We start from the raw sequence: 22,061 nt of genomic DNA, 5'->3' as shown, positions 1-22,061 counted from the left end.
ACACTGACAACCACGCTGAATGTATACTCTCATTATGACAAATATACTATGACGCAGCACACCTTTCTTATTGCAGTTGATTTCATCAGAACCATAGTCCTCACAGTCGTTGAAGTAGTTGCAGCGCAGGACGGAGCTGATGCAACGGCCATTGGAGCACTGGAACTCAGCCTTCTGACATGTTGGTGTGGAAGGAGGCACTTGTGGAGGAGTATAGGTGTCACAGAGTTAATTATTACCCCGATTATCATGTGCAAAAACATCCTAAATGCAACTGCAATTTAACTAAAATGTGTTGTTATTAAACTTCATTAAAAATATGGCTTTATTGTAAGCAACTAAAACTTTCTCTGCTGTATATAATTTTCAACTTTTTAAATTAAAGCAACTCACAGCAGTTGACTTCATCACTGTTGTCTCCACAGTTGTTGACTCCATCACAGCGTTTTGATACTGGTAGACACACACGGTCGTTATGGCAGCGAAACTGCCTTGTGGGTGGACACTGGAATTTAACTGAGGGACAGGAGGAGAGAAATGTTGAAGGTGTAGGTGCAGGGTATCAGATTGTCTTCAGGAATGCCTGTCGACACATAAAACACAGTAATCCTCACCACACTCCTCCGGGTTCTCATCAGAGTTGTCTCCACAGTCGTCCTCGCCATCACACTTCCAGCCCAAGGGTTTGCAGAGAGTGTTGTTGCACTGGAACTCGTCCAGGGGGCAGTATCTACCCACTAAAACACAAGGTGGAAAGAAGAGGCAAGAGGAAAGGATGATACATCACATCAGCTGCTGTATGTATCCACATTTTCAGCATCATGTTTGACTAAACACCCAGGAGAAAATAACTGTGTTTCTCACCACCGCTGTCACATTTCTCCTCATCACTGCCATCCATGCAGTCAGCGTCGGCATCGCAGCGCCAACGGATGGGGATGCAGTGGCCATTTTTGCACTGGAACTGATCACTGTCACACTTCACATCACAGCCATTCTGAAAGCAGATAATTATTTTCATAAGTACCACCTACTGTGTCAAATTTTAAAGCAGTATTTTAATCAGGAAGGAACTGGTTAAGTGATACCTCATCTGAGCCGTCGGCACAATCGTGGTCCCCATCACACTTCCAGCGCCCGGCGATGCAGCGGCCATTTGTGCAGGCAAACTCACTCTCTGAACATTGACGAGGCACTAAGGGACAAAGTGGAGACAGCTTAGTAGGGCTGAGAGAAGGGATACGATTAAGGAGGAACAAAGAGTAGAGGCGAGGAGCAAGGAAAGGCGTCAGGAAAGGAAAAGAGAAGAGAAAAGGTGGGAACAGCGCAGACTGCTAAAAGAACACAGAGTTCTCTGTTGAGAGCCGGACGTACATGAATAAAATAAAGCCAATTATTCAGTCACAAGGTCGACTCATGGGGGTAACAGAGGCAGGGATGGTACAACATACTCTATGTAGTGGAGGAGCTGCTGGGGTCAGAAAGGAAGGAAAAAGCTCAGAACAAAAGACAAGCTGGGGGCACACGAAGGACTAGAGAGCTGAGGGTGTGAATGGTCGAGCTGAAACTGTGAAAACACCTACCTCTGGCTCACAGCAACAGGCCAGTGTGAAATGCAAAATAGACATGAGATGATGTGAGATGTGCAAATGGCCACAGAACTAATTAACTAAAAGGAAAAATCAAAGCCTCAACCATGCATGTAAGTTGAGTAAATATAGCACACACGTACACACAGTGAAAGGTGATACACTGCTTACCGTTTATAACCTGTTGCACCTAAAGTCTGCTTACAGTAGAGCTCACGTTATATCATAAATCATCGTTTTCATACAGATAATGAGCTGTGGTTGTGGCCATGTGAGTCCCTCCACAAAACGAAAAAAAAAGAGAAGCCTACCACACTTGTCTTCGTCAGAATTGTCACCACAGTCGTTGTCATAGTCGCACTGCCAGCGGCCAGGCACGCAGCGGTTGTTCTTGCAGCGGAACTGGTATGGCTCGCATGTCCGCTCATCTGTGCACCACACAGACATAATAAGCACAAAGTTTGCACCTGATTTTCTTTCATTTTTTCTCCCTCTACCACTCTCTCCTTACCGCACTCCTCTTTGGGTTCGTCTGAAGCGTCTCCACAGTCATCCTCGCCGTCACACTTCCAGCGCGCCGGGATGCAGCGCCCTGAGTCTTTACAGCGGAACTCATCTACACCGCATGTCATTTGGGCTGCAACAGAGAGGAGTTGATAGATTAGATGTCTTAACACTAGACACACAATACAAGCTTGCTTACTCTGTTTCTGCAGAATAATTGACGGATAATGAATAGATAATAGTGTAAAATTGACCAGTCCTGTTTTACTCTGATCAGCCTCAATAATGACCAGCTGAATAATCAACAGCTGAGAAATGATGAAGTGAAAATCAATCCTCCTGTTGTGGCTCTTTGCTTTTTAAATTGCTAAACCCCAGTGCAATATTTTCTAGATTTAGTTTTTATATGTTACTGACAGTCACAGCTTCCCATCAATAATATCAGTCAAGTTCTATTAGAGGACCATGTTCATGCTGTAATGAGACTGAGCTGAGACTTATTTCTTGAGTAGAGGTTTTTGTTTGGTGCCGTGATAATAAGCTGTGTCTTACTGCAGTTGGCAGGCTCATCAGATCCATCCACACAGTCATTGTCCCTGTCACACACCCACACCCGTGGAATACAGCGCTTGGTGATGGCACACTGGAACTGGTTGGGGGCACATGTGACTTCCGCTGCACAAGAGACAGACACATTAGACCACTTACTTCATAACACTAAATGTAAAAGAACATTTATCTAATCACAATTTTCACAAATTAAAAAGACGACAATGCTAAAGTCCTCTTGTGACACCTTGAGACTGTACATTCATCACATAATAACATGGTGATGTTGCTATTCTTACAGCTTTGCACTTAAAGGTGCTAAAATGTAAATTTTGACCCGAGAGTGGCACAAAAGAACAGTTCATGTAATCTCCCTCTGTGGAGGAAGAATGTGCTCAGCAAATGTCATGGCAATTACATTATGCAACATCATTTGGCCTAAGGGCGTTGTTAAAGGAAAGGTCAAAATGGACAGATCCTCTGGGGAGCGTGAAAGTCTTCAGCATTTTCCTGTCTTGCTCATTAGATTTTGAAATACAGCATGTACAAGTGGAAACTGTGGCCTAAGGGAAGCAAGAGAAAAAAAGGCCAAGAGGTCACTGCAATCAGTAGGGTTCATCCTCTGAGGCTACAAATGGTATATGTCTTTTTCTGGACCAAAGTGTTGTTTAGATAAATGAACGGGCGTACTGTAGTGACTAAGATCGCAATCATTAGATGACTTACGACAGTCTTTCTCATCCTCTCCCTCTCCACAGTTGTCCTGTCCATTGCAACGGAAGATGCCAGGGATGCAGCGACTAGGGTGGGTGCATTTAAACTGACTGGGCAGACACACATGGATGTCTAGAAACAGAAAGAGCAAATGGTGAGTAACAGAGGACATGAGTTATTATAGGCACTAAGAAAAAAATATAAAATCTGTAGGTATATATAGGTGTATGTACCGCAGTTGGCCTCATCAGAGTTGTCTTGGCAATCATTGTCTCCATCACAAATATAGGCTGGGTTGGTGCAGATGCCGGTGCCACACTGGAACTGGCCTGGTCTGCATTTAAACTCAGCTACATTGAGAAAACACAGCACAGTATTAACCAGAACAAATGAAGCAATACACTGTATTTTCACACTGACTCAACAGGAAATGACTATCTAGGCAGCTCCCATCACTCACGGCAGTCGGCAGGCTCATCTGAGCGGTCCCCACAGTCATCCTCAGTATCACACTTCCACCAAAATGGAATGCATTTGTCATTTTTGCAAACAAACTGAAGAGACAAAAAGAGAGAATGATTTACTACTTCAGATTAATGATGTGTAAATACAGGTAAATGTCAAAAATTATGACCTCGAGGTAGCGCACCTGACTTGCAGTGCAGTTGGACAAGCACTGTTTGCCATCAGCTGCTAGGTAGAAGTTAGTGGGGCAAGCACACTTGTAGCCCCCTCCAGGTGAGAGCAAACACAGGTTACTGCAGCCTCCATTGTCGATTTTGCATGGGTGGTCAGCCACTAAAGCACAGAGGAAATGTACACAAGTAGAATAATGAGCAGATCAGACGGGGACCAGGAAATATCTCATTTACATGTAGTTATGAATGTCGGGCGTCTTGGCTTTACCTTCAGGCTGGCGGTATGGGTGGTAAATGTGGATGTCCATTGGTCTGTGTAAGGTGCTGATCAGCATGGTCTTGTTGACCCCCAAGGTCTTATGAGCTCTGTTGATGGACTTAGTCTCCCAATCTGTCCAGTAGATGTACTCCTCAAACAGGGTCATAGCAAAGATGTGCGGGATATCCTGAGTCAGAACTGCAGGAGGCGGGGGTAAAAAAAAAAGACAAATAAGTTGGTTGAATCAGTTGGAAAAGTACGCGAACACACTCCTCCTCTGTGTCTGTATGTGTGATACCTGTGTGTCTGCTGGTTCCATCCAGGCTGGCAAATGCGATGTAGTCTTCCCGAGCATCAGCCCAGTAGATGCGGTCAGTTGACAAAGTCCAGGGTGAGACCATTGGGCCAGGTGATCTTATCTTCCACGATGACGCTCCTGTTGGTGCCATCCATCCCAATCCTCCCTATGTGCGGGTTGTCTCCCCAGTCTGACCAGTATAAATACCTGTCAGGGATATGCTGTATTAGTAAGGTTTTTTTCTCATAACAAATCTGGTTTAACATCGACTAGGTACCAGATGTCTTGTAGTTTCAAACACATTACAACTTTCTAACTTTCAGGTGACCCAGATCTTTAAAAGTTGTGTCGTGACACTCTTACCCGTAGCGTACATCCACAGCCACAGCACGTGGCTCCCTCAGGCCACTGTTGACAAGAACTGTCCGGTACGCTCCATTCAGCTTTGACACCTCGATAGTGTCCCGTCCCTTATCACACCAGTACAGGTTTCCTCCAACCCAGTCGACTGCAAGACCGTCTGGGTTGCTGAGTGATGTGCGATGAAGCACCTAACAAATGAGAAAGCAGTATATACTTCCTGAATCTATGCCTCGCAATGAAGGATTTAATTATTTTTTCTGGGTTTTTAGTACACATACACATGTATAAATTAGGATTAATTAATCATTTTAAATGCAGGTTTTATAGTGAGAAGGAAACCCAGGCAGGTATTATCAGCACTTTTCACTTTCCCCTATCTTACTTAGACAGGATGCTGAAGCACTGACCTGAACATCACTGCCGTTGATGTGCATACGTCGGATCATGCTGCCCTGGGTGGTCACATCTGTCCAATAAATCATCTGCTGGCGATAGTCAAAGTCCAGAGCCACGGCATTGTTCAAGCCCTGTCGAACCACAGGAGCTGCATTAGTCTGGGCCAGCGGTAAACCCCCCGCAGGAGGGTTTGTGAGATTTTCCAGGTGCTTCAAAGGACATACTGTATCTGCAGGTCTCACCTGTTTAAGCAGTGTGTAGTTGGATCCATCCAAGTTGAGCTTTCTCAGGTAATAGCGGTTGGCAAAGATCAGGAAGGGTTCTTCGTCTGCAGGGAGAGAGACATCATATGTGAGCGGATTTGACTTAAAAACTCGCCTGAATGTTATTTAATCTGTCATGCTTCTTACCAGAGGTGGATTTGCATATGGTGGGGTTTTCGGGACTGAGCTGGAAACCCTCCACACACAGACAGTGGAAGCTGCCGTGCGTGTTGATGCAGCGCTGCGTGCAGGGATAGGTGGTTGTGCACTCGTCTATGTCGACACAAGTTTTCCCATCATCTTTCAGACGGAAGCCAGGGTGGCACCTGCACTGTGAGGTGGCAAAGCAAAGAGCAGGTAAAGCAACAGTGTGTGCTGTTTATATTACACATTCATGACTGGACTGAACTGAACTGAACTTGAGTCAGAATTTCACAGGTGTTCACTTACCTTGAAGCCTATCTTCAGATCCTCGCAGAGCTGGGAGCAGCCACTCAGCTTGCTGTTCAGGCATTCGTTAATGAAGCAGTTCAGCTCATCGGAGCCGTCACCGCAGTCGTCCTTATGGTCGCAGAGCAACGTCTCATTGACACAGTTTCCATTATTGCAGGCATAGGCTGTGTCATTACATTTCTTCTCTGTTCCATGAAAGAAAGAAATTAAATGGGAAGAGAAAAGGTCAATCAGTGTGGCTCTTAGTCACCACTGTTGAAAGTGCTTTCCCGTTGCCACAAAGGTAACAACAAAAATTGGTGTCATTTTCACTTTTATGTGCTTTAATGTATTTAATTGCACTGGATGTGACTTCTCCATGTTTACTCTCTGCGCTGTTGATCTGCTGTTAGTGCCATAATGGTGTCCCTTGTCTTGCCTGCATTTCCCGTTCATGCCCAAAGGCTACAGATGAAAAATAGACATCTGGCTAAATATGCCAATGTCAATTAATATACAAATTTAATTGGATAAATACATTTTTAAAGGTAAGTAAATTAAAGTGCTTCTGGAAGTGGCAGTGTGAATTTTACCTGGGCCATTGCATCGTGGGTTCTTGGGTGCTTCGTCTGATTGGTCGTGGCAGTCGAAGTCTCCGTCGCACTCCCACGAGCTCTGGATGAGGCAGCGTCCGTTGGCACAGCGGAACTCATTGGGTCCGCACGTTGGGTATTCTGCAGCGAGAAAACAGCAGCGGGGGTTGAAGGACTGCTGCGCTCGTTGTTAAAAGCAAGAGTGAGCAGTGAGAGAGCTTTTTAAATCGCCCCCAACAAGAATAAGGGGTCGCAGGTCCACTCACCACACTCCTGGGACTCGTCTGAGCCGTCACTGCAGTCGTTGTCATGGTCACACACAAAGTGCTTAGGGATGCACTGTCGGTTCTGGCACATGAACTCATTGCTGCTGCATGTGTTGTTGAACACTGAGACATAAAAATACTTGGTGAATAAATGAGGTAAAAAGGTTTTATGCTTCCAACAGGTGACAGAGTAGATTTATGTTCCCCCATTATCTCCCTGGCTTTTATTTTGACCATACCCTGCCCCTGCCTGCACTCACCACAGCCAGCTTTGACGCTCTCGTCAGCTCCATCTGGACAGTCTTTGTCCCCGTCGCACTTCCAACGTTGAGGGATACACATGTGTGATCCAGGACACTGGAACGCCTCGGGACTGCAGGTTTTGGTCTCTGTGATGGAAAGAGAATAAAGAGAATATCCTTAAATTTGGTTTGTTCACTGAATCTTCTGCTGTAAAAATACTTTAATTCTAGATTTGTCAGCACTATGTTTGGTTCCTGTACTTGTATTCACTATGGTTTGTTCCCAACACTCACTGCACTTGCTGTCCTCATCACTGCTATCACCGCAGTCGTCGGCTCCGTCACACACCCAGCGGTTGGGAATGCACCGGTGGTTCCCACACTCGAACTGGGAGGCTGAGCAGAACTTATCTAGAGGACCAGAGAGAATGTATAAAGTGAGTAATCCAAGTGCCAAAATAAAGCGACGGACCGCTGCATTTCTGATTGTTTAGGTTCCGGTGCAGTCTCTAAACATACCACAATGAGCCTCATCCGCGCCGTTCTCACAGTCGTTCTCCTTATCGCAAGTCCAGCTCATAGGGATACAGCGTCCACTGGGACAGGCAAAGAAGGGTGTCGGACATTTTGTTTTCCCGCTCCCTGGCAGAGTGACAGACAAGTGGTAAGGTGAAGAAAAAATCAGGGAGTTAAGCCGGCATAAAGAGAGAGACAGAAAAATGAATTTCCTTTGCTGTTTTTTTCAAGGAGAATGTCGTCCCAAACCACAAATTAATGGATGGAGACATTTATTGTTTTTGTTTCAGTTCCATTTAGAATAATCCAAATTGGACTTTTTGCTCTAATCCATCTGTGAAAAAATAATTTCCCCTTTATCCTTGAATACTGCATATACGTTTAGCTGTGAGAAAAATATGTCGTATATCAGAGGTTGTTAAAATACCTGGGCAATTTCTTTCATCTGAGAAGTCTCCACAGTCATTAGCTCCATCGCACTGCCATGAAGGGGCATAGCAGAGTGTGGTGAACTCGCACTTCTGAAATGTCACTCCCTTCACTCCCAGGTGGAAGTAACTGGAACAGTCCGTGGCAGCTTAACAAAGAGAGGAGAACTACTTCTTACCGAGACCTGGGAGCTAGTGCTGGCTTTTCTTATTAAAGTTATTCTGATTATTACTGAACTTACTGCAGTTCATCTCATCACTGGCGTCCTCGCAGTCCACTTTCTGGTTACACTTGCTGGAGTTGGAGATGCAGCCTCCATCTCTGCACTGGAACTGATCGGCTGAGCACAGTGTAGCTGACAGACACAAGAAAACCAGACACGGTGTTTAGGCAGAACACGATTTCAAAATATCTGCAGGCGGAAAAGAAACTTGTTTAATCAAAAGACCTGACTCACTGTTGCAGAAGAGCTCGTCAGAGTTGTCTCCACAGTCATCCTGCCCGTTGCACCAGGAGCTATGCCCCACGCAGCGGCCATTCACACACCGTCTGTAGCCCTTCTTACACACACGGTTGGCTGAGAATCACACAGGATATGATATAGACTCAGCTTACAAATGTCAACAGCAAGAGCATGGCTGAAAGTGTCTCAACAGAGGAAGATGCTCCACTCACCACAGTAGGACTGTTTCTCATCTGACTTGTCCTTGCAGTGGGCCATGCCATCACAAGTGAGGGTGTAATTAACACAGTCTCCATTCCCACACTCAAACTCATCGATGTTGTTACATGTAGTGTTAAGGGCTGTGAGACAAGGACAGAAAAATGCACTTAGGAAGAGTTGCCCGCCCCCGAAGCATGCAGCATGGCAAAATTTTTCAGTATTTACTCAAATCCATTCAAAGCCTGATCTGAGTTTTGCTTATTGTTTTATTATATTTTGGTCTGTATGCCAAAGAGCTTCTGCACTTTAGGATTAACAGATTAAAAAACAACACTATTTAATAAAAATGTGTGCTTAAGATTACTTTTGTTATCTCTGTACGACAAGATCTTTAAGCCAAACATTTGTTTTTCTGAATCCTTTGCTTGCATTACCTATGCAAGTGTTGTCTTCCAAAAGTTTCCTGTCACCACGGCAACTGCAGTTGACCCTTCCCTCAGAGGTCAGCAGACACAGATCCTGACATCCTCCATTGTTAACACGGCACAGCGAGAACTCACCTATGCAGACATGAGGAAAGTTGAACACACACACACTCACACTCTTGAGTGAATGAGATTTTCTGATCCCCACAGCCACCCTCCTGACATTCACCCCTCCTACGCATGCATCCACATCAGCAGACAGATACGCCTGCCTGACTGTGGCAACAGCTCTGCCTCTGCTGAATGCATAATTCAGTGCGACTCAATCTAAATGGGATTCACAACTATTTACCGCAGGCTCTCAGCTTGTATGGTTGCTGGGGGTATTGGAGCGTGAGAGAGTTTACTGAATGAGGCAACTTGAGGGAGAGGATGGCTGACGATATGGAGGAAAAAAAGGAAACAAAACGCTGGGCTGCACTTGTTTTAAAATATACAGACAATTGGAGATGTAGAACAAGATGAGTTGGAGAAAGAGGTGAAGATGTATGGATAAAAGTGAACAGCAGTTTAGAAGGTGTGTGTGTGTGGTAATGTAGAGCTGAGGTTGGGGCTCATGAATGGAGGTGTCTGTAACTCATCTGCTGCAGCAACACTCCCAGATTAGTTTTGTCATTTCATTGCTCTGTTTTGTACTGACTTTTTAAGAGCCTTTACTAAAACCATTATTTAACTAGCTTGATTTGTAATGGCCCTATCATTACGTTATCACCGAGGCATGAATAAGAATCTATGCAGTAATGAAATTTCATAATATATTACCTGAAGTTCTACCAAGAAAATGACTCAACTCAACTTGTAAATGTAGAACAGCGTTGTTGATGTATGTACAGTTTAGGAGCATGCTAGTGCAGAGAGATTTCGTTACACATTTAAAACCATTTAAACCTTTTCATTTTTCAAATTGTATTGATTAAATAATCTTTGGTCGTATTTGTGCAATGTTGTAGGTCCACGAGCTGGACTGATTAATGACTTACTTTTGCACCAATGTGATGAAGTATCTAGATTTGGCAGGTATTTAATTTGATGGATTAGCTTATAATAGGCATTCTTTCTTGTCTGGGTAGTTTCGCAATTGATTTTGCCATAAAACATACTAAATCACAATTAAAAAAACTCACAGCTATTGGTGTCGTTGGCCACTGCGACAATGCCCATGGGCTGCTGAGGAATGTCGGCGCGCAGGACCTTCATGTCTCCTCCTGTGTATTTGTCTGCACGAAGCACGGCCCTCCTAACCCAGTCAGTCCAGAAGATGTAGTCACCGTACACAGCCAGGCCAAACGGATGGACTGGCTCATTCTTCAGCACCACCTGCAGGGGGAAGCACAACCACAGCCATGACCTCATGCATTCAGGAAATTCCAGCCTTGCAACAAACTCAAAAAAGTTAAACAAACCGACGGCTGTTAGGCAATCCCATCGTACAATTATGCTGCAGTGCAAATATTTTCATTATGCTTCATGATGTACGCCATGTGTGTTGGGCATCTGTGTCACTCACATAACGCCGACTGCCGTCATATTCGCAGCGCTCTATCTTGTCCAGGGTGGCGTCAGAGAAGTAAAGTTTTTCAGCGCGGTGGTCTATGGCCAGGCCGTTAGGAGTTCGGATGTCAGTGCCAATGATCACAAGGACATTGGCACCAGTCAGCGTGGCGCGCATGATACTGGGAGACTGCTCATTCCAGTTGGTCCAGAACATGAGGCTACAGGAGAGCATAATAATCAGTGATGTAAATATGTAGGTAATAAGATATAATATAAGAGCAGTATTGTAAGTGAATGAATAACTGAATTGGTTCTAACCTCTGACACTCGTCAAGGACAAAGGCCCTGGGGTGGTCATCTCCTGACATGGTGACCACTGTATGCCGGTCAACGGCCCCCCAGCGGCTCTGATCCACGGTGTGGCGGGTGATGGTCGAGGTGGTGTAGCTGGTCCAATACAGCATATCCCAGCCCCTGTGGTACGCCAAACCCTCCACCGAGCCCACATCTAAAAAAGGACAGAGGAATGGAGAGAGGAGGGGAACAACACAAAGAGATAAATACAGAGGACAGGGAGTAAAGAAAAAGAACAGGGAGACATTAAACCAGAATGAGGGAGGAGACAGGAGAGAAAAGAGGGAAAGGAAAAGAAGGACGTCAATCCCAGTGCTGTGTTAAAAGGCCAAGTGTGGACTGTCTGGCGGCAGCTCAGTACTGGCAAACTGCTGTGTGGCATAGCACAGAGTCAAGCCTACGGACATGACAGCTTGGTATTAATGACCGAGAACACAGTGTGATTCAAGGCTTTTATCCAACAAATAGCTCACTAAAAAGGTCACAATAACAGTTACTGGCTAGTGTATTACTTTCCATTGCACTACCTCATCAACAGATGAGAAGTAAAAAGTAATTTCTCCATTCCGCAGCCTTGAAATGAGTAAGAGGTTGTGCACTCCTCGCCTGCACAGAGGCCAGAGGACAGACGAGAGGCAGCCAAGATGGAGGAACACAAAGTTCTCTAGTGGCGGATAGAGAACAGCTGCTCTGCTGCTGACAAACAATACATGCACACACACACATCTGTGCACTTCAGGAAGAGTCAATTCAAAAAACCACACATTAGATCATTCCAGTGCCAGATAACTGGTAATAGTTGCATCCTCGTTACTGTTACTGCAATGGAACAGGGTCTAATGATCACAACGGCCTTTTCCAGGGCTGCAAATGACCTCACTCTATCTCGGCTCAGTCAAGAGGAATGAGTGAGATTCACCACCAGGTGGGACACTTAACACTACACCTACAGTGAAATGCCACGGACGTGAATCAACATTTGTCTAGCCCATGCTATGAAACTGAATGAGGCGAAACATGAAGAAAACCAAGCAGAGGCATGCAATGCAAAAGCTGCTCCCCTCTGTTCCTTGCAACCATAAATCAATGCCCTGAAAATCGATAGAGAGCAACATGAAATCCATTCACCCCTATTTCCTCTTTTTCTTCGGTGCTGTTAATGAGTTGTAAATCTCTAGCTTGCAGCACTCTTGACTCAAATTCTTGCTTCTCACTTCTGTTTATCATCACATTGTTGTTGACCTAAGTCTATCTGGAGTTCTGTATGTTTTCGCTTGTTGCTTACAGTAATACAGATTAGTTGAATTTACAGCTGTTGAGCTCAGCTGCTTATACTGACACTGATAGTTCTTTATTGCAGTTATCTGCAGTAGGTGCGATAGCAGCTCAGTGTTTGCTGTCAAACTGGCAGTCAATAATTACCCTGATTTCTGAAGGCAAACATGTCTCTCTTTGTGTATATACCATATCTGTGTATGTCCTGTATATGTGTGTGTGGGGACGGCACTTCTAGAAAATGTACAGATCCTTTCAGAAAATGAGCAGAAACAGTGGACCCTGGGAAAAAACTGTTTTTGGCCTCATTAGGCCCTCCCACACAGAAAGCAGGCCGGCCCATCTCTGTCCTGCTCTGTGATAACCAGTCCAGAGTTCACCTGTCATCTCTTACTGTTGAGCTATTCGCCTCTCTTTTCCTCCTCTGCCACCGTCGTGTTTCTAAGGAGATCCTTTCCTTGGAGGCAGGAGGAAGGCTGATTGTGGATTGCAGAGCACAGGGCCTGATTAAGGTGTCATGTGGAGTAGCTGCCTGCTAGACCGTGACAGGAAATCACACAATCTACAACCGTTCGTCGCCGTTCGTCGCTCTCAGCTCTTGGATGCTCTTAAAAGGAGTCTGTGGGGAGGGATGAAAACCCTGAGAAATCAATGGTGTCTTGACTTCAGAGGAGAGGTCTGATTATTTTGTTCCCTCTACCGAACCCCCAGCCAATCAGTTGGGGCTGATTGTGAAATGGCTTGATTCACATAAGAAGCAGCTTCAACACAACTATGAGAATGCTGGATGTGATTTAAAGGACAATTCTCTAGGTGGAGGTAATGTCACTTTCACATTGTCAGTAGGAACACGAATATATGTAATATGTAATATGTAATATGTATATGTATTTAACAGTCACCTGTAGTCATTTTAATCTTCAGCGCCCTGTTAAATGACTGGAAATCTGTGTGATGTTATTTCTGAGTACACTGCTGTTGGACCACAGTATGAGTAATCATTCCCACATGTATTATCAGTAGTTTTATGACAGGCTTATGCATATTGACCCAACCAAAAGCCAACAGTGTTTTAACAGTAGCAGTATGACTGTATGACGACAAGATGCTGCAGTGGAATTCTTCAGGTTCAGAGGATCTGCTGGGGAACAGCAGTGACACTGAGCTGGGCAAAGTGGAGCAAGTCCTTGTCCCAATACTAGATGCATTGATTCTGGTGCTGGGGGTGGTGGGGCACACCATGGTGATGGTGATCCTGTGTGGGAGGCGGAGGAGGGGGAGGGGACATACTGGACAGTCTCCTCACAGCTCTGTGACAGGCACAGGGACAGACATCCTGCTACTGGCCCTGAGTGCTGCAGACCTGCTCTTGCTCTCCATGCTTCCCCTCCACACTGCCGCCATAGCCATGCAGCGATGGCCATTTGGGGATCTCATGTGCCGTCTGGTGGGCTTTTTGGGATCGGCCTGCTCCTCAGCCAGCGTCTTTACACTGGCCACACTGGCTGTGTCGCGCTATCTCATTGTGGTGCACCCTGCTAGAGCTTACAGCCTCCTCTCCCCTCGCCGGCTGTCTATAACCGCTGTACTCCTCTGGGTCCCGGCCTGCTGCCTGGCTGCCCCCCAGCTGGTTTTTCGCTCTGTGGGAACCCCCCAACGAGCCCCCGATGGGGCTGCTTGCTTTGCGTTCCTGTCCCACCGAGACCAACTGATCTATGGATTGTTTCACTTTCTCATGGCTTTCTTGCTTCCCCTGATCACCATCGCAGTGGCCTATGGCAACATCTATGTGTTCCTGTGGAGGAGTCGCCACGCTGGCAGTGCCCCCCAAGTAGAGCGCCACCAGCGCAGAGTGACCCAGACCTCGGCTATGCTGGTGCTGGCTTTTACTTTGTGCTGGCTGCCGTCCTATGGCCTGACACTGGCCTTACTGGAGGATAGGAGCTCAGGGGCCACTGGCACCTCACCACGGTACGGCCCCTTCAGTGTGTTTGCACGCTTCATGGCAACCTCCTCTACAGTGATGAACCCCATCCTCTATGTACTCATGTCCCAAAAGTTCAGACAAGACTTACTGAGGCTGTTCAAGAGGGGAGGGCAAAGAGCAAGTGGGGCTGTGGCAATGGCTGCTGCCTGAGAGTATTATTATCAGGAGTTACCTTGATATAACTGGACACCTGACACACAGACACTCAGTAAATCCTGACTACTGGGAATTACAATAAAAAAATTACAAGCTATTCACATGAACAAAATGGACATGACCATTGCCCTCATGAGGAAAGTCTACTTAACAAGGCAAAACAACAGTGCTCTCTTAAAAGCATTTGCTGTGAATATTGTACAAGGAGATCAAACCACTTGCCTTGGGAGGTGCTGCTCCACAGGGACAGTGGGACAAACAATGTTGAATCATGCATTCCTTGTGAAACAGATTAAAGTAAAGGCACTTTGGTGAAACATTAACAGTGCATCTGTGTTTTGTTGTGCTGAGATAAGGTGAATGAAGGTCTATCTGTCTCTGATCCTGTTTATGTTCATATACACTCTGTTCCCAAAGTACAGATAAAAAAGGTCTTTTTTGTTTCTAGTTTGGCTTCAACTTCAGAATAAAAGCTTCCTTATTCTGTGTAGCTCAGTGGAAGTGTTTTGGGGAAATCCAGCCACTTTCTCCTCCAAGAAGATTTCTCACTGGGGGTGCCTGATGTCAACTAAGACTCTTTGTTACTCACAAAATAGTGGAATAACCAGAAATGACTAATGACGAGAGGAAACACACTGGAGATAAACTGGGAAGTAAGCTGGGTGTGGATTGATTGTTAAAGAATAAGAGGATGTTAAAAAAAGGTTTGGACAAACTTAAGATTTGGAAATACTCACTCTCTACTACAGTCTTGCGGTCGGATCCATCATCACTGATTTGCTGGATGTTGCCAAAGTGGATGTCACTGAAGAAGATGCGGTTAGCTCCCTTTCCTCCGCCCCCTCTGTAATCAAAAGTGAGTGCGATGACATTCTTCATGTGCTCTGGGTCTTCAAATGGTTTTATGGGCGCATTCAGATTGTTTTCATCTGACAGGTGGACGCTCTTTAGAATGGTTCGCTCTGAGTAGAGCAGGTAGCCGTCGTAGTCCCGGCAGCTGCGGCCATCTTCAGCCAGCATGCCATGGGCACAGGCGCATGTGCGCTGCCCGTTGCCACGGAAAAGACAGAGCTGCTGACAGCCGCCATTTTTGTCTTTGCACACATTTGTTCCTGCAAACAGACGTGAAATCCATGACATTATTATTAATCACACTTGAATGAATTTCTCAGATCTCTAAATGAAAATGCAGGAGAACAGACGCTTAAGAGATATTTAATTTCCTATTAACCCCAAAAAATACAAATCAAACTTGCATGTAAAGGAGAGTATTGACAGTTTTACATATTTAATACCCCGGTGCTTACCTTGCTGTCTGGCCCTGTTGAAAACCTTGATGTCTTTGAGCTGCACCCCAATACCAGTCCTCAGAGACACAGAGTCTGTGGCATTGTCCTTGCTACCTCTCTTTATGGAGCCGTTAGCATGTGTCCTTCAAAGCAGACAGACAAACATCATTAAACAAAGGCTTATGCTTGCAGATATTACAGGAAAAATACTAGAAAATAATACAAATAACAGCAAGTCAAAAGTGAGGATAAGTAAGACTCAGTAGGAAGGCTAATTCTGACCTGTCACTCCAGTAGATGTAGCTCTCAAACACAGACACAGAAAACATGTCCATGTTATTGTTGGCCAGGACTACTTCCCTGTTTTCTCCAGTTTCAAGGTTGATGCGCTCAATCTTATCCGTTCTGGCATCGCACCAATACAGCAGACCCTCCTACACACACACAGACATTAATGGTTGAGATAATGTTGTGATGGGAAGTTTGCGCTCTTCCTTGTAACACTGATATAAATGCAGGACTGGTCTGTTGTGCTTTACCTCATAGTCGATAGAGATACCGTTGGGCCAGCTGATACTGACATTGACCAACACTGCCCTCTGAGAGCCATCCAGACGAGACCGTTCGATACGGGGATACTGGCCCCACTCTGTCCAGAACAGGTAGCTACACACATAAACAGAGATAACTTCCTCAGTAATCAATAAGGAGAGAAATTACAGAAACAGAAGCTTAAGACAACCAGAACGGTAATTAGGGCTACAGCCAGCGTTGTTTCCTCTCACCCTTTCTCGGGGTGGACAGTGATGGCACGAGGCTTGTCCAGGCCTTGGGAGATCACCACATAGCGGAAAGAGCCGTTCAATCTGGCCACCTCAATCACATCAAAGCCTTGGTCAGTCCAGTAGATGTTTCCTGTGGAGGACAGAGGAAGCAATGTGTATTCATGCAGAGGTGGACCCTTTTTGACACTTAAAGTAACATTACTGCAGTAGGTTCTCCTTGCTACCTCCTTTTCCTATTCTATTACATGGTGAGAGACAGTGACAGTCTGAGCAATGATAGATCCACAGGTAGCCACAGAGAAACGCAGTCTGTCTGAGGTGTCTCTCACCTGCTATCCAGTCAACAGCGATACCCTCCACTCTGCCGATGCCATTAGTGACCACGTCCTCTCTCCAGGTCTGGTCTCTCTTGGCCCTGCTGATGGTGCTCAGGCCCATATCCACCCAGTAAATAGTGTCATTGTCTGGGAAAACACATATCAAGAGTCAGACCATGCAGAGCTTCTCTTTATCCCTGTAAAGTAATACATACTTATTGCAGTCTTACCAGCATGGAAGTCTATGCCCACAGCTAGGGATGTGCCTGACACTGGTACAAGGGCATCAGACTTGTCTGATGGGTCCAAAGGAATACCACGAATGCCCTCATGCACAGAGTAGAGCAGGAAAGAGCCAACACCTACAACAAACAAATGAAATTCCTACTTTTTAGACTGTGGAAAGTTTGTTCTGCATCACACATTTATCATTTGTCATCCAATTTCTTCAACCCAAATTTAGCTCAATTAAGAATACAGTGTGTGTAAGTCTGCCGTACCCTCACAAGACTGCTGTCCTCTGCGCAGGCTGTATCCTGCTGTGCACATGCAGGCTCTGCTGGTCTGGGAAGTGGGGAGACACAGCTGGGAACAGTCTCCATTGTTATTACTGCAGAGATTGGTGCCTGCAAACACAAAAGCACAGGAATAAATACACAAAACAAATGAAAGAGGAGTTACAGAGACATAAACAGGTGTGCTTTAGCTTAGATAAATAGGCTACATGGAGCAAGCAAAACAGACCCTCAATGAGACAAGGACATATTTTCCAAACAAATGTCTATAAGCTCAGAAGAAGCTGGTGTGTAGCAGCTACCCCCTCACCTCTCTGCACAGTTTCATTGTAGATTTTCATGTGCATCATGGGGGATGTGCTGTTCCTTAGGACCTTCCAGTTGCCCCCGTCCTTCTTGTCGCAGGTTCCTATCTGGTCAGTTCCTTGGTCTGCCCACCACAACTTGTCTCCTGGGGGACACAACACACAACAGGTTGATCAACACTCTCCACTGAGACCAGAGCTAACACTATAAGGACCATTAACTTGGAGCATCATTTAAAGATGCATACATAAATCTGCATCATAGTCAAACTATCATATGTCATGGCTGATCTCTTGCTACCTCCATCTACATACATCACTGGCTGAAATGAACATTTTCTGGAGACATACCCATGATAGCCAGAGCAGTAGCCTTGGTCAGCTTGCCCTTGACCCCCTCGAGCACCTCCAGTCCGGTGCCGTCCAGTTTGCAGCGGTTAATGGTGCTGTTTCCTGAGCTGATCCAGTAAAGCTGCTCTGTGTCAAAGTCAATGGAGAGACCTGGAAAACAAAGAGAGACCTGATGTGTAATGACCTGCCCTGTCACTAGGGTGTGCTGTCTCTCACACAGAAAAGCACAACGCGTCACTCACCAACAGGGCCTTTCTGGTTGGTGAAGAGGACGCTGCGGTTGCTGCCGTCTGTGTTGGCCATGCTGATGTTGTCCCCATCTGTCCAGTAGAGCTTCCTGAAGGAGGTAGGCAGAGAGAATCAGCAGAGCATAAGCAAGAGTGGGAGAACTTTTGATTTATTCTCAGCACATCACAGTCTGCCTTGCTGACCAAACTTAGTCAATAAGCCCTACTAATAACTCTCACAGACTTCAGAACACAAACCTCATTGCTCAAAGTATGGCAAAACTGGAGGGGCTTTCTTATTGACAAAAAAGTCTAATAATATTACGATCTGAGGAAATCCATTAACTTTCTGTCACGTGGAAAGAATTGCAAACAGCTTGCGAGCTAGTTTCTTTTATCAACCTTGGAGATATTGAAGCTTTATTATATATATATATATATATAATGTTTCTTATGACTCTTGTCTTGATTGTTTTTGTTGGTTGATTGCTGGATAGTTTTGTTTACCTGTGGCCATTGTTTGTTTGCTGGTTTTGTGGCCATATGTTAGATGTGACCTTAATTTGACTGCCTAGTCAAGTAAAATAATAACAGTAATAGTAACAACAAAATACTATAGAGTCTGTCTAGTCTGTACATCGTACCTAACTGTATGTGACCTTAATAGGAATGTTTTAAAAAAAATGCAATATGTCTTTTTCAATTTAAGGCTCAGCCAAGCTGAGCAGAGGCTGATGAAACTAGGTGAAGCAGAAATATAGCTGAGCTGGAAAACCGGACAGTAGAGATCCACTGAAAATCTATTTCAGGGCATTCAAATCAGCAGCTGAAAAATGCCCTCTCTGACTCATCATCCCATCGTTGACTCCCTCACTCTCCCACACCACACTCACATAAACACCTTTCTTTTGCCTTTAAGTTGTCTTGCTCCTCCAACTGGCCAAAGTCCTCAGTAAACACACACATGCAGAGTCTATGCAACAATATGATTTGTGTGTCACTGTGTCTAGAATGTGTACAGTCTATGTTTAAAGGGTATCTATCCTCTGCCCCCATCACCCACTTCCTGTCATATCCTACCACATCCACCACACCCTTCATTTGTTTGTTAACGTGCCTTTAAATAAAGTTTCTGAAGCATTTAAACTCCCACATTGTCGTGTTTTAGCACACACATTCGAGTTTGAGTTCCTCCCCCCGCCTGACTGTCTTTGCCCCCACCCACTCCTGAATGTATTCTGGGCAGTGTGTTTGTGTGCCAGAAAGAGAGGACAGCCCAAGCATATGGATCTAGCATCTGCTTCTCATTTTCCCCCATGCCAACAATGCTCAGATCGGAAACATTCCTCTGCTTAAGTAGGCTAAGTCTTCTAAAGAGAGGAAGGAGTACACAACAACATAAGAAGGCAGAGACGTTTCTTAGGAAAATACCCTTCCTTCATCCACCTCAAATACTCAAAAGCACACATATTCCTGCAGGTCAAAACTAAATATATAAATACAGATGGCCTGTCTCTACCGTGCTGGTAAGAAGAGAGGCAGAGGCCAGGTTGGGGAGCTGAAGGGGATGAGGTTTCAAGAGGGAAGACAGAAGGGGAAAAAAACCTGGACATTTGCTGAACATGGCAGGAGGGGACAGGATGTAAGATAAACACTAAAACAGAAATAGCGACAGAAAGCGACAGAGACACTAGCTCTAAATAATTCATAGATAGTCTATCTGAGCACAGAGGCTATCTTTCAAAATAGAAATGGAAGAAGAGAGAGAAAGAGAGAGACAGGAGAAAGATGACACGGGGGGAGGAAAATTGGAATGACTTCCTGAATGAAGAAACAGTCAGAGGTCAGCAACCATTTATACCAAACTACTCTGCCTGTCATCACAGACTGAAAACAGAGGGGGGCCTGACAGCAAGACAGTACTGAGGTGTGTAGGACTGTGTGTGTGCATGTTTGTGTATATGTGTTGCAGGTTAAAGGTGAAATCAGGAGGTTGTCTGCAAACAATTTTTGAAAACTTCATTTCGACAAAGTGTGACAGCTTTATGGTGTGTGTGTGTGTGTGTGTGTCTGTCTGTGCATACGACCAACCCTAGTATTGGATGCAGCACTAGGCAGTGTGGTTTGTCCAGGCCTTGGATGACGGCATTTTTGAAGGAACCGTCCAATCTGGCAACATTAATCTGTTTTTTATTAGCATCATAGCTGGTCCAGAACAGGTTTCTGGACACCCAGTCCACTGCTAGACCGTGGGCATTGGGCAGATCTGGAGAAGGATAAAAAAAATACATACAGAACCATTAATCAGCCTTCTCAGTTATATTATATAAAAACCAAAAATCTAAATTCAGAAACTCATCCTGCATCATTGTCTAATTTACTAAGTCCTTCCTCCCTTTGTTACTGCTACGCCTGTTCGGCTTTTCATTGTACCACATCAGTCTACAACAACTGGCAGATTTACCACTGGAGATTCAAAGTAATTTCTGAAACAATGGCTCTTTGATTTCACACAGCAGCAGACAAAAGCAGGCTCCTCATTTCTAGCCTACAGCCATTCATTCATTTAATCAGCTGAACCGATAACTGTCGCTAACAGATTTTATCAGCCGTGACTATCAAGCTAATTAACATTAACTCTGTAATTTGGTTGAAAACATCATCCTCAGGTGACTTTTTAATCGGTCTTCTTCACAATATAGTATGGTTAGGATAATGTTTTTATAATAATTGTTTTTTTTTCTGAATAAATCTGAGAATTTATCATGGCTTCGTAGTTAAGTGCAAAACTTGAATCTGAATTTACAATGAAAATTGATACATAGATAAATTATACAACAAATGGATGAATTATCCACTCATCATTTTATGAAAATTACTCTGGTATAATCAGTAGAAATCAATCCCATATCTTCTTGTTTTTTGTCTTGTAAAAACTGAAAACAATGAGTCTTGAGTATGTTGTGTATTCTGCTGTGTTGCCTTCTCCATACCAGCAGAGACCACAGTCTCAACTCCAGTGCCATTGATGAACGCTCTCTTGATGGTCTGGGTACGGACGTCTGACCAGTAGATACGGTGCTCCAGAGCATCATAGTCCACCACGGTCACGTTGTCGATGTCCGGCACAGTGAAGGAGATAATGTAGTTGTAGTACGGGTTGTCAATGTCCACTCCTCTGATCTCGATCTGTCGGGCATACAGCAGGAACTGACGAGACTCTGTGGGTGGAGGAAGAGAAGACGTTGAGAGTCATCCTTCAGTAGTTCTCCAAATCTTCAGCATTTCAATGGGTGTAATCAGGAGTTAAATGCAAGTTTCAAGTTAAAAGTCAAATACATAAGTGCACACTAATGCCTGAGTTGTAGATTGGCGGCTGCAACATGGGTGGATGCATCTGCGCATTATTCCTGCCACTTGAACAAACAGTTAATCCAATTGCATCTCTGACTCTGATGATTGTGTTTGGCTGGCTAACTCAATATCCATGGCCATGACAGCGAGAGTGAATTCAGTCAGTCCAGATGCATTACAACTGCATTGGTCTCAACAATCCTCTCATCATTTAGCTGTGTGCAGCTTAAATGATAGACAGGAAGAGAGGGAAAGAGGAAAGGAGAGGGGGAGAATAATGACGGTGTTGGGCTGTATCGGCCAGGCCAGACTAGGTGGTAGATGTAGAGGTTTGTGGCTGATGCCTGCATCAGACAGAATGGGTCTCTCCATTCCATTACCCCCGAAGATAATAGAAAGTGCTGCCCTGAATACTAAACTCACACTGAATAAACAGGCCCGCTCTCAGCTTT

General features: G+C 45.0%; 2 protein-coding genes across 2 annotated transcripts in view; one reads left to right on the top strand and one right to left on the bottom strand.

Annotated features, from left to right (window-relative positions):
• LOC108885979 (low-density lipoprotein receptor-related protein 1-like) overlaps positions 1–22,061 on the bottom strand; it is an 87,741-nt gene that overhangs the window by 6,634 nt on the left and 59,046 nt on the right. The window contains 46 exon segments of the mRNA XM_018680547.2: positions 63–200; positions 394–516; positions 615–737; positions 865–997; positions 1,089–1,195; positions 1,901–2,017; positions 2,101–2,226; positions 2,646–2,768; positions 3,369–3,488; positions 3,590–3,706; positions 3,817–3,910; positions 4,006–4,154; positions 4,263–4,451; positions 4,552–4,630; positions 4,632–4,758; positions 4,915–5,102; positions 5,322–5,441; positions 5,553–5,638; positions 5,721–5,904; positions 6,024–6,211; positions 6,599–6,739; positions 6,865–6,987; positions 7,125–7,253; positions 7,401–7,517; positions 7,626–7,748; positions 8,050–8,199; positions 8,293–8,406; positions 8,509–8,628; positions 8,727–8,855; positions 9,150–9,275; positions 10,325–10,517; positions 10,708–10,912; positions 11,013–11,202; positions 15,204–15,578; positions 15,774–15,898; positions 16,038–16,189; positions 16,295–16,421; positions 16,541–16,670; positions 16,870–17,004; positions 17,088–17,219; positions 17,358–17,483; positions 17,683–17,823; positions 18,029–18,178; positions 18,271–18,365; positions 20,347–20,521; positions 21,249–21,476. Of these exon segments, the coding sequence (XP_018536063.1) occupies positions 63–200; positions 394–516; positions 615–737; positions 865–997; positions 1,089–1,195; positions 1,901–2,017; positions 2,101–2,226; positions 2,646–2,768; positions 3,369–3,488; positions 3,590–3,706; positions 3,817–3,910; positions 4,006–4,154; positions 4,263–4,451; positions 4,552–4,630; positions 4,632–4,758; positions 4,915–5,102; positions 5,322–5,441; positions 5,553–5,638; positions 5,721–5,904; positions 6,024–6,211; positions 6,599–6,739; positions 6,865–6,987; positions 7,125–7,253; positions 7,401–7,517; positions 7,626–7,748; positions 8,050–8,199; positions 8,293–8,406; positions 8,509–8,628; positions 8,727–8,855; positions 9,150–9,275; positions 10,325–10,517; positions 10,708–10,912; positions 11,013–11,202; positions 15,204–15,578; positions 15,774–15,898; positions 16,038–16,189; positions 16,295–16,421; positions 16,541–16,670; positions 16,870–17,004; positions 17,088–17,219; positions 17,358–17,483; positions 17,683–17,823; positions 18,029–18,178; positions 18,271–18,365; positions 20,347–20,521; positions 21,249–21,476 (6,582 nt within the window).
• Positions 12,021–14,789, top strand: LOC108885982 (delta-type opioid receptor). Its single transcript, XM_018680554.2, has one exon. The coding sequence runs from the start codon at positions 13,429–13,431 to the stop codon at positions 14,458–14,460; it is 1,032 nt and encodes a 343-aa protein (XP_018536070.1). The 5' UTR covers positions 12,021–13,428; the 3' UTR covers positions 14,461–14,789.

This window comes from Lates calcarifer, linkage group LG12, assembly GCF_001640805.2.
Source record: "Lates calcarifer isolate ASB-BC8 linkage group LG12, TLL_Latcal_v3, whole genome shotgun sequence".
Taxonomy (NCBI): domain Eukaryota; kingdom Metazoa; phylum Chordata; class Actinopteri; family Centropomidae; genus Lates; species Lates calcarifer.
This window is presented reverse-complemented; position numbering and strand designations above follow the sequence as displayed.

What these genes read in the sequence shown, in the direction of transcription:
- LOC108885982 (XM_018680554.2), top strand. Translation starts at nt 13,429, where the DNA reads ATGCTGCAGTGGAATTCTTCAGGTTCAGAGGATCTGCTGGGGAACAGC.